The 17,231-nt window shown below is 57.0% G+C and overlaps 1 protein-coding gene across 8 annotated transcripts in view; it reads left to right on the forward strand.

Moving 5' to 3' along the window:
• The window catches only part of MTSS2 (MTSS I-BAR domain containing 2), an 84,410-nt gene that overhangs the window by 7,505 nt on the left and 59,674 nt on the right, over positions 1-17,231 (forward strand). For all 8 annotated transcript variants that reach the window (XM_048816834.2, XM_048816835.2, XM_048816836.2 and 5 more), the window contains exons 2-3: positions 15,493-15,554; positions 16,995-17,068. In XM_048816834.2, coding sequence (XP_048672791.2) covers positions 15,493-15,554; positions 16,995-17,068 — 136 coding nt within the window. The remainder of the gene's footprint in view (positions 1-15,492; positions 15,555-16,994; positions 17,069-17,231) is intronic.

The following is a 17,231-nucleotide window of genomic DNA, read 5'->3' on the forward strand; positions in this document are numbered from 1 at the left end:
TGTGTGATCTGATTGGTCACCAGTGGTGAACACTCATTATGATTGCTCTCGGCTGCTGCCATTCGGGATGTAGTCATCTCCATGTGCAGTTGGATTGGACCACAGTGCTTGAGGGCCTGGAGTGGTCACACACATGCTTTCAGCCAGCCTGGAGCCAGGCTAATGTAAAGCCATGTGTCAGATTCTGCTTAGATTGCTGCACTTGCCAGGGGGTCCTGAGTTCCCCGGGAGCCACAGCCCTTATCTTCTGCACAGTTCCCCTATCTTCCTACTTTGTGCTCTTAGCTTTGGAGGGTGGGAAGGGTGTCTCGGAACAGCCCAGGGTTTGTCTTTACTGCCTTGTAAATCTCGGCTCAAGCCTCCCACAAATCTGTCAGACTCAGGTCAGCACACACTCAGGAACCAGGTCCGGAACCATCCAAGGGGGGATCTGAGGCCCCCTGTGACCTGGGGCCAAGCCCTGTCTGTCATGTTAGTACAGACGTGTTAGCAGGACTGGGAGATCCAGGTCTAGTGACTGTAAACCCCTGTTTGCAATGCAAGGAAACACTGAATCTGCAAGAGCAGGTCCCACAGACGGGGTTTGCAATGCAGTGTAGACACCCCCCCCAGGGATAGGCCTGTTGTATGCCTCGTGCTGGAAGGTTATCACCGCCCTAGGCACGTGACTCCTAGTCAAGGCAGAGTTTGAAGACTATTAAGCTAAGGGGGCCTGCATAGTGCTGGCACCAAGCCAGCGAGGGGGAATGGAGATGGAGCCTTCATGAGAGAGTGCCTGAGGTCAAGTGCATGGCCAAGAGTAAACCCCAGCCTGTGGCCATTGCCCTGGCTCCACCTGCATGCACCTACCCATGGTCCAGGAGAGAGACACTTCAGTGTTTGTGGCCATGTCCAGCTCTGTTCCCTTTCCCATCCCCCACCTATTTGTGGCTCTGAGCCCCATGTGACCCAGCTTGCTTTACACCTTGGTTTGGCTCCTCTGGATCTGTCAGCTCCCCTCCAGATTGCTCCGTTTTCTAGTGGGAACAAACTTCTCCCCTTGGCTCACTCCTTCAGCCCTAGATGGTGCCTGGCAGCAGGAAGGGAAGCACACATGGCTGCGGCCCTGAGCAGTGGTTTACAAGTTCCCCGCCACACTGCTCCAGCTCTATTCCTGCTCACTCTTGCAACCCTTCTTTCCTCCCCAGGCTTCATCTTGCGTGCATTTTCCCCACATTAAATTGCATTATTCAGGACTTACCCAGGTTCCTCCAGGCCCCTCTGTCTCCATTCTTCCTTCTTGCTAATAGCACGTCCCTTCCTGTGCCAGCCCCTCCATTCCCATGGATGTGAATATTCTTGACAAGTGCTGTTATTGCTTCACCCTGGCAGGGTCCATCTCCGGTTCCTGACCTGGGCTTCCTGTACTTTGCTCTCAGTGATTGTTTGTCTGACACTAGCTCCTAGAGTCTCCAGCCCAAATCAGAACCCCTCTGTGCAAGGGGCTGTACAAACACATAGTGAGAGCATAGAGAGAGAGATGAGGGGCAGCAGGGGAAGCAGAGATGCAAGGGACTTGCCCATAGTCACAAGCCAAACCAGGAACAGAGCGCATCTCTCCCGAACTCCAATCCAGTGCCCGGCCCACCAGCCCGCACTGCCTCCACAGATCTTGTTCCAGCTACCAATCTCACAGCGTTTTATGTTGATTGGTAAATGGCATTATCCCTCTACTGGAGATGGGGAAACTGAGTCATGGCACAGGGAGGCCATGAAAGGCCCACAGTAAGTCAGTGGCAGCACTGCAAATTAACCCAGCCCCCCTGACTCCACTCCCTAGTCCCCGATTCCCTGGGCCATGCTGGTGGGGAAGCAGTGGGTGAGGCTCAGCAGGTCTGTGAAAGAGCCCCCCTGTAGCAAAGCAACAACTCACTGGTGCAGCACCTCCTGCTGGTCATCCTGGAAATTAGCTCTTTTTCAGCTCCGGAGCGTCGCCTTCTGGCCAGTGCCTTGCCTGCCTCAGGCCCCGTGTCCCTCGTAGACCTGGTGCCCCTTTACCTCGGGGTTCTGCCCCAGCAGTACCCCCACTCTCTGGGTCTCCCCTCCCAGGGAAACCCACAACCCTCTAAGCCCACCTTGTTTCAGTGGTGATTGACAGTCATCTAGTCCCCTCTCCCTGGGGCAGGCTGCAATGGCCACACATCACTGGCAAGGGGGTAGGACCTGTTGCCTTTGTCTGTCCCCAGGCTGCCCCTCTACAGCCCCAGTACCTCGGCAGGCCTTCAAGACCTGCAGCCTGGGGGTTTACCAGGCTGGAGCTCCACAGCCGCCCTTGCCCTTGCCCTTGCCCAGCTCCAGGTACCTGACTCCCAGGCAACCAGGCCCTTCCCACTCCAGGGCTAGAGTGAGACTCCTCTGTCTCGTGGCCCCCAGCCCTTTTATCCAGGCCAGCTGTGGCCTGATTAAGCCAGCCTCACCTGGGGCCAACTACCTCACCAGTCTCCCTCAGCTGCTCTTAATCCCTTTTAACTTGGAGTGGGGCAGCTGCCCCACTACACCCCCAAACTAGGCTGCTTCTCTGAATGTCTTCACACTCCCTAGGGCTACCACTCAGGTCCTTGCTGTGTCTAACCAGGTCAGCCATGCCCCAGGAACAGCCTGTCTGGCAGTGTGGTGGGTGTGGGCAATGGGAAAGGCCTATAAAAGAGGTTAAGGGATTAAAAGAAGGCAATGTGTCCAGCTCAGCTGAGCACAGGCTAAGCAGGGGGACCTGCTCACCATGGTGTGTACCTGAGGCCTGGCAGCTCCACGGGGCGAGACAGGGATGGGAGCCCCATCATTTGGGAGGTGCAGCTCAGTTGGGGAGAGCATGAGGAGATCTCCTGCAGGGAGCAGCCCCGCCCTGGCCAAGGGTTTGTACAGCCCCACAACCTCCTATTCCCCCAGCCCTCTCTGAAATGCTCCACACGATGGCATTCCCACCACTTCCTTTTGGAGACCTGGCTGCGTGGGCTAGATCCCCCAGTGGGGCATTTGGGGCCAGACCCGCACAGACTGTCATAGCTGTACATCTGCAATTGTCCTTGGTTTAATCTTGTCCCACTGCTCCTCACTTTACTCCCTCCCCCTTGCACAAGCAGCAGGGGGGAATGGAAAGCTGAGGAAATAAGCCAGTTGAGAACCTGCAGAGAGGTTCAGGCCAAGCTTTGGGAGAGGGCCCAGCGGGAGCTTGGCTGTGATGGCTCGTCTGTCCTTTGGAGCTCTGTGCTGGTTAAAGAGGTAAATGTTGTATTTTAAAGCTTCTGGTCTAGGGCCAGAGGAGGCAAAGCCCAGCCATGCATTCTGCAAGTAAACCCTTGAGGGACCCAGTGACCATTCCCCACCTCAGCCCCACAGAGAGTGCTGGAGTGGCTCCAAACCTGACTGCTGTAGTAAGCCAAAGTCTTGCTTAATTTCATGCCTGTTTATTGACGCCACCCCCTCCCCCAGCATCCCTGCCCCTCTTGCCACTCTCTGTAGCGCACTCCCCTCCTGGGATTCCTCTCACGCACGGTGCCGTTAAATTCACCCTTTAGTGCTTGTCTATCCAGCAGCTTCATGCACCCCTGGAACCTCAAGTGCTGGGCCATTCGGCTTTCTTCCATGGGCCTTCACACATTCACGTGGGGCCTTGCCCTGGCTTGGCATTGCTGACAGGCCATTGGCCACGATGGTGGCTCTAAGCTGCCTGTAGGTCTCCCCCAATCCTGGGGATGGCTGTGCGGCCAAACTGTGCCACCCCCTCGCCCCGCTCCAGGCAAGTCAGAACCACCTGTGGGCTGCTCTAACTTCCACTGGTGAGGTGCACCGGAGTGCTGTGAACGCTGGCCCTGCCCCCAACATGCCTCCTTCATGGGATGGGATTTGCCCAGGAGGGGCTGGTTAGCTATGCCAGCGATGAGTCTCCACATAACCAGGGAATCCTCGCCTGCTCTGTAGGGCAGCGTTAAGGTCACTTTGCACCACCCCACAAGTGCGGCAGGGTCTAGCCCATAGTGGTTGGAGTTCCCTTTAGTGGAAGATTGAATGATGACACTTCTTAGTGGAGAAAGCAGCTTCGGGGGCTAGCAGGAAGGGGAATGGGAAAACACAGCAGAGCGGATTGTTTGTAGCAAACCTTGATGCCTGTTCCCTTAGTAACAAGAAGATCCTAAATCCCCTGTACATGCAATGTCCCACGCTCATGGCTTGTATTCAGGAGCAATGTCTTTTGCAGGCTCTCTGGCATGCGTTGTCAGTCTCTGCATCATTCGCATCTTTGCTGCAGCCCCAGCCAGGCGAGCGGGGGGGAGGGGCTTTGCTGTACGTTCTCCCGTTCTGGGGGGACGTGCTCTGTAGGGTGAATGCTGGCATGCAGCTTGGGCTCAGCGTCTGACCTGCCTCAAAGCTGTGAGGAATCTGGGGCAGAGCAATCGTCCTCCTGATCCTAAAAAAGGCCCCGAACCTCAGAACACTTGCTGGGAAATTCCAAGCCTCCGAAGTGAAACGTTCTGCCCACAGCGGTGCTGGTGCGGGGGGTGATGCACAAAGGAGGGTGCGAAGGAACAGATCCGTGTTCTCCTCAGAGGCACGGGGGGAAATATCCCAACCTGGCCAAAAGACAGGGCACAAGCCTGGCTTTGTGCTCAGGCTGCTCGCAGGCAGGGCGTTGTGAGCAGTGGAGAGTCGTGGGGCTGGGTGAGCGCTGTCCTTGATCAGGCAGTTCAGGCTTCGCTCGTCCCTAGAGTGACCGAACACGGTTGAGCAGGGCCCTTGGCTGGTGTGAGTCAGGGAAGCTCCGGTAACCTTCCTATGCAGCAGCTGAGGATCTGGCCTCGTCTCCGTTGTCGGCTCCGTGGGAGCCGGGGCGGGCTGAGCTTGCTGAGTCTCGGCCCAGCTCGTAGCGGTGTGCCCATCGCCTGTCCTGGTTAGCAGCCCTGCCGGAGGGTTTGTCAGAGGGGCTGAGGGGACCTGGAGGCTGAATCCCCTCCGACCTGAGTCGGGGATGCTGTCCTGGTTAACCCTTGCCATGCCGTTCCTTCTGCCTGTTCCCAGGGCCACGCGCAGCCTTGGCCGGATTTTTCTGAAGTGGGCGGTGTGCAGTCAGTGCTCGTGGAAGGCGTCAGCTCGCAGCTCCGTCTCTCCAGGCGTAGCACAGGCAGGGCTGCGGCTTGCGTCCGCCTCGCAGTCCGCCACCATCCCTGCGGCTTGGCTGGATCCTCGCGCACCACGCTGGGAAGGAGGCAGGGTCTGTGGTGGCTTCTCCTGCTGCCAGGGGGCGGCGGTGTGGCCTGCGTGTCTCTTCTCTGTGCTGACCTGGCAGGGACAGGCAAGGGGGCTGTCCCCCCCAGCTCCCAGCTCTGGAGAGAGATCACTAGGCCCCTCAGCACTCCCCAGACAGCATCCACCCTTTACCTTGCTGCACCAGCACCCCCACCCCCACCCCAGGTAGCACCCCACAGACAGCATCCATCCCCCAGATAGCACCCAACCATAGCAACACCCATCCACCAGACAACACCCATCTGCCTCCCAGGAACCTTCCTGCCAGCCCCCATCTGCCCTAGCACCCAGCAGCCCCTAGACATACCAGCACCCCTAGCCACCCAGCTCCCTCCACATCCTGCAGACACCCTCGCAACGCACCCCCAACCCAAGCACCCTCGGCACTGTTGCACCCCTCAGCTTGCCCAGCGCCCAGCTACCTTAGATACGCTCCAGGTCCCACGCAGCTGCTGCTGCCAAGTTCTGGGCAGCTCCGTGTCCCACCACTGCTCGGGGCAGGGTGCAGTGCCCCATATGGTTAAATACAAATTATCTGCAAGTCTGCAAAGCAGCTGCTTACTGAGTGAGCACAGACTGTGGCCGCTCTGCACAGCTCTCCCCAGCGAGCCCCTCACCCTGGCACCAAGGGAACCCCTGCGAGAAGGGCTGCAGAACTTCAGTCTTGGTGGCCCATGCGATACCTTCAAAGAGATGGGGACACTTGTCCAACTAGAAACCAAACCAGCCTCCATTGTACAAGTCACTGACCAGCTGTCAGGGGGCAGCTGCCCTCAGTCCCTCGTGTGCTGACCCATGCTTTGGGTCCCAGAACACCCAGACCAGAGGGTCCCTGGGGTCCGACCCTCGACCTGCCCCAGGGCAAGGGATTAGCTGCACAGCTGAGTGCTTCCCATTTTCACACTTACAGGATTAACAGAGAAGGAGAAAACAAACTGAGCAGGACCTGTGTTGGGGGCCGATCCTGCATGCTCCTGAGCGTGCTCAGCTCCCAGGAGGGCGCCTGGCAGGGTGGGGTTCATTGGCAGTCAGAGAAGGCTAATGAGTCTTAGCAAACCAGGCCCACAGCCTCTAATCTCTGGGCAGAGGAAAGAGTCCAACCCCCTGGTTTTAAAACACAGTCCCATTTCCCACCCTGCTGGGAGCTCTGACCTCCAGTCCTGGAGTGAAATCCCCCCTTCTCTGATCCCACATAGGCCAGGTCTCATCCTGCCACCCTGCTGGCCTTTCCTTGGCCTGTGGCAGGTGCTGCGGCCCAGGGCCGCCAGCCTGCGGGGAGGAGTAAGATCTGCATGACTCTCCACTCCCCAGGGGAGACGTTCACATGCTCCATCAGGCTGGCTCTGGATTCAAGACTCGCCAGGGGGCTGCGGATGAAAGAGTCCCTGTTTGCCCCTGGCAGCGAGGAAAGGACTGTGCAGAGAGATGTCTCTGTGCCCTGCACAGCTGCCTCATTCAGGAGTAGGCAGCTCAGTGTGCCCGCGGGCCCAGCGCAGGCTGGCTGAATGAGCCTTTGGAAAACCACAGCCTCTTGGAGCTGGGAAGGAGAGAGAACAAACCCCACTCCAGTGTAATGCTGGTCGGGGGGAGGGTGCCCCGAAGCCTGGGAATGCGCAAAGAAAAGGGGCTGTGGGAATGGGGAGAGCCCGCAGCCCTGCTCTGCCCTCCCCCCATCTGCTGACAGGAGGGTTACAAGCTAGCCAGGGAGGTGTCTTGGCATGGGGGCCAAGCTGTTAGACAGCACCCTCCCCCCAAGGTGCATCCTCCTGTTTGAGTTCAATGGCAATAAAGGGCATTGGTGTGAGCCCTCCCCAGTGCCCTGCGATCTCTACCTCTGTGCAGTGGGGCTGCACCTGGCTGGGGTGGTGAGCAGCCCCCCAACCCATTGCTCCATCTGGATTGGATTTCTTTTCTTTTTTAGTTTTTTCCTTATTTTGTTTTTTAAACCAGTCCTTTGGCACCTAGTGGTGGCAGCTGCCATGTGAGTGGCAGCATAGATCAGGCTCTGCGCTGCGACTCAGGACACCTGGGTTCTTTTTCCAGCTCTCCCACTGGCTTCCTGTGCAACCTGGAGCACATCACGTCCCTGCTCCATGCCTCTATTTCCCCCTTGGTAAAACGGGAATGTGACTCTGTGAAAGGCTCTGAGTTGCAGAGACAAAGAGATCTAGTAATGCTATAATTAACAGCTGTTGTCAGACTCTGGCCTAGCTTCCTGAGCCCTTAAAACTGATAGAATTGCTTTCACACGTCTTAGTGCTTGAGGGTTTTGAACGTACTATTAGATGTTTTTTACAAAACCCAGCGTTTCAGCAGAGCCTGGTTTCCTGGCTGGCACAAGCTCCCTTTTTCCGAATATTGCACAGACGGCCACCAGACGTCCGAGCTGGTCTCTGGTGCGTTTGCGTTCTGGCATGCCTCCGAGCTGCCCACGATTCCATTTTCCAAGGAGAGCCGGCTTTGTGCTTTGTGCCCATTGCTGAAGAGTACCCTCGCTTGCTTTTCCCCAGCACCACTGCATTGCCAACCTTGTGGCTGTCGCTAGGGGAGAGAGTTGTTTGTTTTTTGCTTTTACCTTAATTAGATTGATTTTAAAAACACTAATAATCAGTGAATTGGTGGAATATTCCATGAGGCGCATAAAGAGCTGCTGACGCTCCGTGGAAAGGCTTGGGAAATATTTCCATTGGCGGTGCTGCGGGCGAGAGAGAAATTCTCTGTATTCTTGCTTATTTTCCTTCCCTCTGTATTTTTAAATTAGACTGAGCCAAATCCTGTATTCAAGAAAATGATCCTATTGACGTCCCTTCAGCGGCTCTGGAAGTACCCAGGGACCCAGCTGGGTAGATTGGGGAGCTTGGTCTGGGTACAGAAGACAAGCTGGATCTTGCTCCTGACATGTCTATCTCCATGGAAGGGCCATGGTAGTATAATGCCCTGGTGGTGTGCTTGCGGAGGTGACTGTGTTTTGCTTGGGCCCCCCCGCGAGATAAAGTACCGCTGCCACCGGGGGGAGTTCTCCTCCTTCAGCTCATGTGAGGAAGTTGAGGAGCTAGGGCCCAGATTCTCAGAGGTATTGAGGCAGTGAACTCCCATGGAAATCCGGGGCAGTTAGGCAAGAATATGTCCGTGCTGCATGCCAAGCTCAGGCCCTGGCTCAGATTTGAGCCCAAGCCTCCCTTCTGTCCACGCACAGATCAGTCTGACTGGGATCAGCAATTACTCAGGACTCCGGTCCTAGGAGCCTGTTGGGGGGCTTGGGGCACATTTCCCAGCCTGCCGCTGCAGCCAGCAGGGCTACAAAATGAAAGCTGTGGTTCTCATGAACCCAGGAGCTGGGGATTTAAGAGCACAGCAACCATCAGGCAAGAGCTGGCAGCACTGGGCAGAACCATCACTATTATTTGTAGTACAGTATCACAGTAAGTACCCAGGACCCCACGGCACCAGGTGCTGTATGGACACAGAATAGACATCGGCCTTGCCCTGAAGAGCATCCATTCTCAGTAACAGCTCACACTGGAGCCTTAGGCCCTGATCCTCAAGGGCATTCGGCCTGCAGTGGGTTTACAATTGCGAAGCTGGGGACTCATCGCCACGCTGACATATCCACACTGCACTGCACAGACTGACTTGGGTCTGCCGTCTGAGCTGTGTCCACACTGCAAAATGACAGGGCTTGGAAAGCTGGACCCAGCTCACAGCAGGACCCGGCCTCTGCAGTGATCAGAGGAGGCGGGCTTCTGCACATGGCATCGCTGCGGGGCTTTAGTCCTGCCCAGGAGGGTCACTTCTTACAGTGGGAGAGAGTGGTTCTGTCTCCATGGCCCATTCAACCCTTGGGCTCTCCAGAGAGAGTGACAACAAGGGTCTCAATTGGGGCCCACTGTGGCAGTCTATCTATGATATGTACCCTTGCCCACACGGATCTGAATCGAGACTCCCATGAGTGTTTCACAGAGGCCTTCCTGTGCGCCTCACTGCTAATCTAGACTGGATTAGATCCAGAGAGAGAGGGGGAAGGCCCCATGGCCTATCAGCAATCCCGTGTCTGAACCAGCCAGCCCCCTGGGTGGAAGGTTTCTTAGGATTTTCAAAAGAGCCTTTTCTCAGCTGGTATGTTTGGGGCCAGATCGTCAGCTGGTGTGAACAGTAGTAGCTCCCTTGAAGTCAATGACGCTTACATCAACGTAACATAGGGGGGCGAGGCACCATGAGCAGAGTTGCCTGAGCCAGGAGGGTCCTGAGTTCTAATCCCAGCTCTGATAGCGACCACCTCTGTGCCACAGGGCTAGTGGCTTAACCCCTCTCTGCCTCAGTTTACTCAGCTGTAAAATGGGGCTAATGCCTGCCCCACAAGGGAGCCGTGGGACATAAAGTGCTTGTGAAGGTGACGAGAGCCAAGGAACTTTCCCTGGTGCATATGCCATCCCTCTCACCATTGCCAAGTCATCGTGTGTCTTCGCTGCAGTTCAGTAACCTGCAGGCTTCTTCACAAGGGCTGGCCAGGTGCCCGCTGCTCCTCTTAACTCTGCCCGCTTAACCATGGCATTGCTAGGGTTGCCAACTTTCTAATTTCAGAAAACTGGACACCCTTGCCCCACCCACTGCCTGAGGCCCCGCCCCTCCATTGCTTGCTCTCCCCCACCCTCTCTCACACGCTCATTTTCACTGCAAGGCCCGAATGGGCGTCGTGCTTGTTCTGACGGGTGTATTCTGCTAAATTCAGGTTTTATTGGTTACAGGATGCTAGAGCTGGCAGCAAAATAGTCAAAAAGGGTCATTTTTAAAAAATGAAACTTCACAAAGGTTTTCATGATTCTTTCCCTCCCCGTTTCCCATTCTTCGTAACCAGTTCCATGTTTTTTGTTCACTAAAGTTACTGTAATTTTATGTGTGGAATTAGGACCACACGTTATCACGGCTGCTATGGGTCCATTAAAGGCCCACTCCTGAAGCCCAAATACAAACCCAGAGAGCATAACCACAGAAATGCACCTGTCCCGATAGCTATATAAAGAAATCTGTAGAAACTGACCCCCACACCTACGTGCAGATACACACGTGTATTCATGTGTACACATCTAACATGCACTAACACAAAGACTTCCACATGATTTATTATCACAATTCTTGTTTAGTACCTAGAGACCCCACCTAAGATCAGGGCTCCAGGGTGGTAGGTGCTGGACAGACACATAAAAAGAGAGTCTGCAACAAAGAGGTTATAATATAGCTAGACAAAGGTGGGGAGAAATGTATGATCCATTGGCTCTTCTGCAATTACTAGTCAACAACATCCACTTTTTAAGAAATAATACATTGCTTTTAGAGTTCCCTTCTCTTTTAAAAACTTGCTATGAAATGAACACACACATTTTATGTCATCCATTTTTGTGCGTGCAAGCCAGCGAAAGGAATAAAAGTCCGCACTAGGCATATACACACGTGCGGCAATACACGCACCTCCGTACACAAAGACGCACAGTCTCTGACACACGTACAGTGCGTGCGTGCACACACTTGCCTACACAGAGACACTTTTCCGTACACTAGGGGCTGCCTAAATCACCCAGCCAGCTGGACGGGAAAAGGTGGGGGTGGGGGAGAGAGAGAGAATGGGGAGGAAAAGAGGCCAAGGATGAGAGCAGGGTGGGGGGTGAGAGGGAGCAGTAAAGGAGAGGGGAGGAGGTCTGGAGGTGTATGTGGGGATGCAGGGGGAGGCAGAAGGCTACAGGTGCGTGAGGATGTGGGGGGCACAGGTGTATAGGGACATAATGGGAGTGCAGCAGTGTACGGAGGTGCAGGGGGTGAGGGACATGGGGCTGGAGAGGATGGGTGGGAGAGTGCTGTAAGGGTTACAGGGCTGGGATGGGTAGGTGTGGGGGGCAGGATGGGATGGGGAGTGGGGTGCAGGGGGGTTGGGGCGGGCAGGGATGCAGTGATGGGGGACAGGGCTGGGAGGGGTTGGGATGGGGAGGGATGCAGTGACGGGGGACACAGGGCACAGGAGGGTTGGGGCGGGGAGGGTTGCAGTGATGGGGATAGAGGTGCGGGGGCTTGGGACAGGGAGAGATACAGTGACGGGACACGGGTGCAGGGGGGTTGGGACGGGGAGGGATGCAGTGAGGGGGGATGGGTTTGGGGGGGTTGGGTCGGGAAGGATGCAGTGATGAGGGGGATAAGGGTGTGGGAGGGGTTAGACAGAGGGATGCAGTGATGAGGGTGCGGGGGGGTAGGGGCAGGGAGGGATGCAGTGAGGGGGGATGGGTTGGGACGGGAGGGATGCAGTGAGGGGACGGGGCTGCAGAGGGGTTGGGACGGGGAGGGATGCAGTGAGGGGGGATGGGTTGGGGCGGGAAGGATGCAGTGAGGGGGACGGGGGTGCAGAGGGGTTGGGACAGGGAGGGATGCAGTGAGGGGGGATGGGTTGGGGCGGGAAGGATGCAGTGAGGGGGACGGGGGTGCAGAGGGTTTGGGGTGGGGAGGGATGCAGTGAGGGGGACGGGGGTGCAGAGGGGTTGGGACGGGAGGGATGCAGTGAGGGGGATGGGTTGGGGCGGGAAGGATGCAGTGAGGGGGACGGGGGTGCAGAGGGGTTGGGATGGGGAGGGATGCAGTGAGGGGGGATGGGTTGGGGCGGGAAGGATGCAGTGAGGGGACGGGGGCGCAGAGGGGTTGGGGCGGGAAGGATGCAGTGAGGGGGGATGGGTTGGGGCGGGAAGGATGCAGTGAGGGGGACGGGGGTGCAGAGGGGTTGGGACGGGGAGGATGCAGTGAGGGGGGATGGGTTGGGGCGGGAAGGATGCAGTGAGGGGGACGGGGGTGCAGAGGGTTTGGGGTGGGGAGGGATGCAGTGAGGGGGACGGGGGTGCAGAGGGGTTGGGACGGGAGGGATGCAGTGAGGGGGATGGGTTGGGGCGGGAAGGATGCAGTGAGGGGGACGGGGGTGCAGAGGGGTTGGGATGGGGAGGGATGCAGTGAGGGGGGATGGGTTGGGGCGGGAAGGATGCAGTGAGGGGACGGGGGCGCAGAGGGGTTGGGGCGGGAAGGATGCAGTGAGGGGGGATGGGTTGGGGCGGGAAGGATGCAGTGAGGGGGACGGGGGTGCAGAGGGGTTGGGACGGGGAGGATGCAGTGAGGGGGGATGGGTTGGGGCGGGAAGGATGCAGTGAGGGGGACGGGGGTGCAGAGGGTTTGGGGTGGGGAGGGATGCAGTGAGGGGGACGGGGGTGCAGAGGGGTTGGGACGGGAGGGATGCAGTGAGGGGGATGGGTTGGGGCGGGAAGGATGCAGTGAGGGGGACGGGGGTGCAGAGGGGTTGGGATGGGGAGGGATGCAGTGAGGGGGGATGGGTTGGGGCGGGAAGGATGCAGTGAGGGGACGGGGGCGCAGAGGGGTTGGGGCGGGAAGGATGCAGTGAGGGGGGATGGGTTGGGGCGGGAAGGATGCAGTGAGGGGGACGGGGGTGCAGAGGGGTTGGGACGGGGAGGATGCAGTGAGGGGGGATGGGTTGGGGCGGGAAGGATGCAGTGAGGGGACGGGGGTGCAGAGGGTTTGGGACGGGGAGGGATGCAGTGAGGGGGGATGGGTTGGGGCGGGAAGGATGCAGTGAGGGGACGGGGCTGCAGAGGGGTTGGGACGGGGAGGGATGCAGTGAGGGGGGATGGGTTGGGGCGGGAAGGATGCAGTGAGGGGATGGGGGTGCAGAGGGTTTGGGACGGGGAGGGATGCAGTGAGGGGGGATGGGTTGGGGCGGGAAGGATGCAGTGAGGGGACGGGGCTGCAGAGGGGTTGGGACAGGAGGGATGCAGTGAGGGGGGATGAGTTGGGACAGGAGGGATGCAGTGAGGGGGGATGAGTTGGGACGGGGAGGGATGCAGTGAGGGGGGATGGGTTGGGGCAGGAAGGATGCAGTGAGGGGGACGGGGGTGCAGCCCCATTCCCAGCCCTGGGAGATGGGGATACACGCACCTCCCACTGCCGGGTGCCGGCGACGGGGTGACAGGCAGGCAGGCAGACGGGGCACTGGAGCCCGGGCACACGAGGAGCGCCCGGAGAAGAGGCTGGGCAGCAGCGGGAGACCCCTCAACAGCTGCCTGCTCAGCACTGGCGAGCGGGCCTTCTGGGAACCCACCCGCCCCTCATTCCTGACTGCAGGAGCTGGAGATCTGCCGGGACTGGGCCAGCTAGAATGGTTTGCATTACAGGTCCAGAGCAGGGAATCAGTACATCCCAACAGACAGGCTCCGAGCACAGAGGCGATCGGCCAGGAGAGAGCCGGCCCGTTGGCGTTGACGTGGGCCAGATTGGACTCAGTGACCTGGAGACAAAAGGCCTTACGCTGTCCCAGCCCTGCCTCTCCCTGCGGTGCCTGGTGTGGCCTGGCTCTCAGAGGAACTGAGCCCCCGCAGTGTCCGATGATTGCAATGGGAGCTGGGTGTGCTCAACCCGGGGGAGGCACGATGGTCCCATGGATTGTGAGCCTGGGAAATGGTTCACCCAAAATGCCTTTTCACGGAGAACACCTGTTTGTAGACAGTGCACCGGTTTGCGGGAAAGGGTCGGTTTGGCCAAAGGTCTCAACTCGCAACCAAGTTCTGAAACGGTCAGCATGTCCTTTGGACCCGTTCTGAATAGGGTTCCAGTTCCCAATGATTTTCCATGTCCAAACGTGCGTGAATGGGAGTAAAAATCACGTTTGAACATGATCATCACTGAAGCAAAATATTTCAATTCACCTGAACTAAAGAAGTCTTTGGCGGGGGTTGGGGAGGCAGAAGTGGGGGGGGGGGGGTATTCAGTGTCCAAGAAATGTTGAGATTTCACCTCTTCCTGCTGATTCACAATGGGAAAAACGTTCAAACACGGGAAAACGTCTGGGCTGGGGAAAGGTTTTCCCACCCAGCTCTATCTGTGCTGCAATCTGACTGCAGCGTCTATCAGCCAGCTGCACTTTTGTGCTGCATCAAGTGCATCTGCTTGGGTGAGTTGTTTTAAAACGCCCAAGCCCCTCTCAGCTCCCTGCACTCGAAGACCTGCCCCACACGGGGGCTGACTGGCCAGCTGCAGCCAGAGGAGGGGGCTTTGCTCTTATGAGGTCTGGGGAACCCGCTTGTAACTCACTGCTCCTGCTGTCCACTTTCACCCTGCACACCACCGCATTGGTGGAGCGACCCTGCAGCTGGCCCGGCTGCTCAGCTGGATTAGGCTGGGTTTGCTGGGCGGGTGGGGGGAAGTGAGAGGTTGGTTGCTTTGTCATACTCACTGCAGAAATTCAAACCCTGAGATGGACAGATCTGCCCTTCCCGAATGGAAAATCATGGGTCATTCCAGTTTCAGGCCCTGTCTCTCCTGCATCCCTGCCCTTGGCTACCGTAAAACAGCCCCTGCTATGGTCTAGCCCTGAGCTCTCCTGTATGGTCTATTTGGTTCTCTGGCCTCAGGGGGCTGTGCAGAAATCCTGAGCTTGTATGAGCTCTGCAGCACCCGGGAGTCGGGGCTCTTTGTGAAATCAGATTCTGGGATAAACGTCCTTCCTGGGGTAACTCCGTGGAGTGCAGTGGGATGATTCTCGGGTGACAGGACCACCAGTGATATGGGGGTTACACTGCACAGAGGAGACCCTGGGATTCTGAACAGGGGTGGGGAAGGAAAATAGCCCCAGACTGGCCATCTTCGCCACAAATCTAGCATGCTGTCCAGCTAACGAGAGGGCAGCGTGCTGGGGCCCCTTGGGAGTGAATCCTGTGAGACAGATACCTGATAGGAGGTCAGCTCTCTGCCCTGGGGGTGGGAGTGGGAGGCTAGTGGTCAGGGCAAGAGCCTTGGCCTTGTGAGACAGTTCCTTGCACTGTCACAGATTTTTCGTGTGACTGTGGGCAAGTCACTTGGTCTCTCTGTGCCTCGGCTCCCATGAGAGAACAGCCCTGCCCTGCTCCCAGGGATGTGTGAGCAGCTCTGCTCCTATGGGGCAGGGGGCCAGACGAGCGTCTCTCTCATATCACTCCTGCATTGCACTCTGCACGGCTAGGCTGGTGTGTGAGGGAGGAGCAGGCCGCGCTGGGGCCAGGCTGGCTGGGGGATTTAAAAGTGCATTTAAAAGTGCCTGGGGTTGTATGGGACATCCCTTAGAAACCGTGTGAGAGGACACACCCTGTGATCTGAGAGCTCTCCTCTGGTTCTTCATCTCTCTGCTTTCTGTTGTTTCAGAGCTCCTACCCCATCTGGGAAGATTTCAACTCCAAGGCAACTAAGCTGCACTCCCAGCTCAGGTGAGTCGTCCCAGGATCTGCACCAGGTTGAATGCTGCTGGGAAGGACCTTGCAGTCCCACAGAGCTGACTGAAGGAGGCCATGCAGAGCAGCTCTGCTCTCCAGCCAGGCCAGTGCCAGCTGCTCGGGAATTCAGGTGATGAATGTAAGAAGAGAGCTGGCAAAGCCCCAGCACAGAGGCTGGCTGCAGCTCTGCAGCCCAACACACCAGGCAGCAGCAGGAAGCTGCTTGAGGATCCAAACAAGAGCCAGGCACTTGCCAGTTGAACCCCCATGTGCTGGGCGTGCGACTCAGAGACTAAACTAGTGACTTTTAAAAGCGAGAGCTCAAAGAGTTTCACTAAGGGGACCAGTACCAATAGATGGCAAAACGGAAGATAAGGCAGCTGGCCAAGGATATAGAGCAAGGCAGTGGCAGCAGCAGGCTTAGAAGCCAAGGATTCCCCCCACTATGGCCCCTCTAGGCCCCTGTGCTGTACTGGGGCCAGAAAGCCCCTTAGCTGACTGCCGGCCCAGCGCCATGCTGGTGCCGCCAGCACGGACGCAGATGCCGTGAGCGTTGGTTGGGAGCTCCCCCTTTCTGATTAGCTGAGCGATGTAGCAATTCTAGTGTAGACTAGCCCTTTGTCTCACAAGTCAGGAAGGCCTGCTGGGGATTCAGCCTCCTGTGTCTCGCGGGGGTGCCGGAGCCAGGTTAATTCCTTGTCGCTGGAGTTCAGGAACAGGATAACCCTTGCTGGTTTAGTGTGAGGGCTCTGTTTACTGCTAATAGGTAAATTGAGGTAAACCCCCATTCCTGTGTCTAGGACTGACCTGTTTATCACCTTTACTGAGGCTAGGCTGGCTGATCTTGAACGTGTTCTAATCACATCATACAGAGGGAATCCATAACTTCACATATAACTTTAACATATGCATTTTACAATTATGTTAATAACCAACATGTTATAAGCTTTCATATGATAGCTCACAAGGCGTATTTTGTTCAGATATTACTGCTGTTGTGCATAGGATGTGAATACAGGGGTGCCTAGGGTCACACCCATTCTCTTGACAAAGCAACCTGTGGAACTCACTGCTGCATCAGGACATTGTGCTAAAGGTTGGGGCTGCATAACGGCAGTAATAGTAATAAAGGTAGCTACTGTGCTGGCTAGGGTAGGGATGAGCTAATCTCATGCTTCCGAGCAAAGGATGATCACAGCAGGGGTCAGGAAGGTATTTCCCCTATGTACAATACTGGACAACTTGTTAGGGGATGTTATTTATGCTTCCTTTGAAGAGTCAGATAATAGCCGCTGCTCGAGACAGGATACAGTGGTATGGCCCGTTGGGATTTGAGTGTGTGGGCGTTCCTGTGTGTAGGGATCAGTAGAAGGTGCACTGCATTAGTCCTTTGGACTCCCAGCTGACGTATGCATCCATCTCTTTGTGCCTCAGGACTACAGTGCTGGCAGCAGTCGCCTTCCTGGACGCCTTCCAGAAAGTGGCAGACATGGCCACCAACACACGAGGTAGGCCTGCTGCTCAGAAGCCCCCTGCAGACAGCACACTCAAAGCCAGCTTGACTGGCACTCCCATAGCAGACTCCCTGCCCAGAGATTTGCTTTCACAGGGTTTTTCGGTGTGTGTGTGGGGCGGTGGGGAGCAATATTGTCCGTGGAAGACTGGTCGTGA

This window comes from Caretta caretta, chromosome 12 (assembly GCF_965140235.1).
Source record: "Caretta caretta isolate rCarCar2 chromosome 12, rCarCar1.hap1, whole genome shotgun sequence".
NCBI classification, from domain to species: Eukaryota; Metazoa; Chordata; order Testudines; family Cheloniidae; genus Caretta; species Caretta caretta.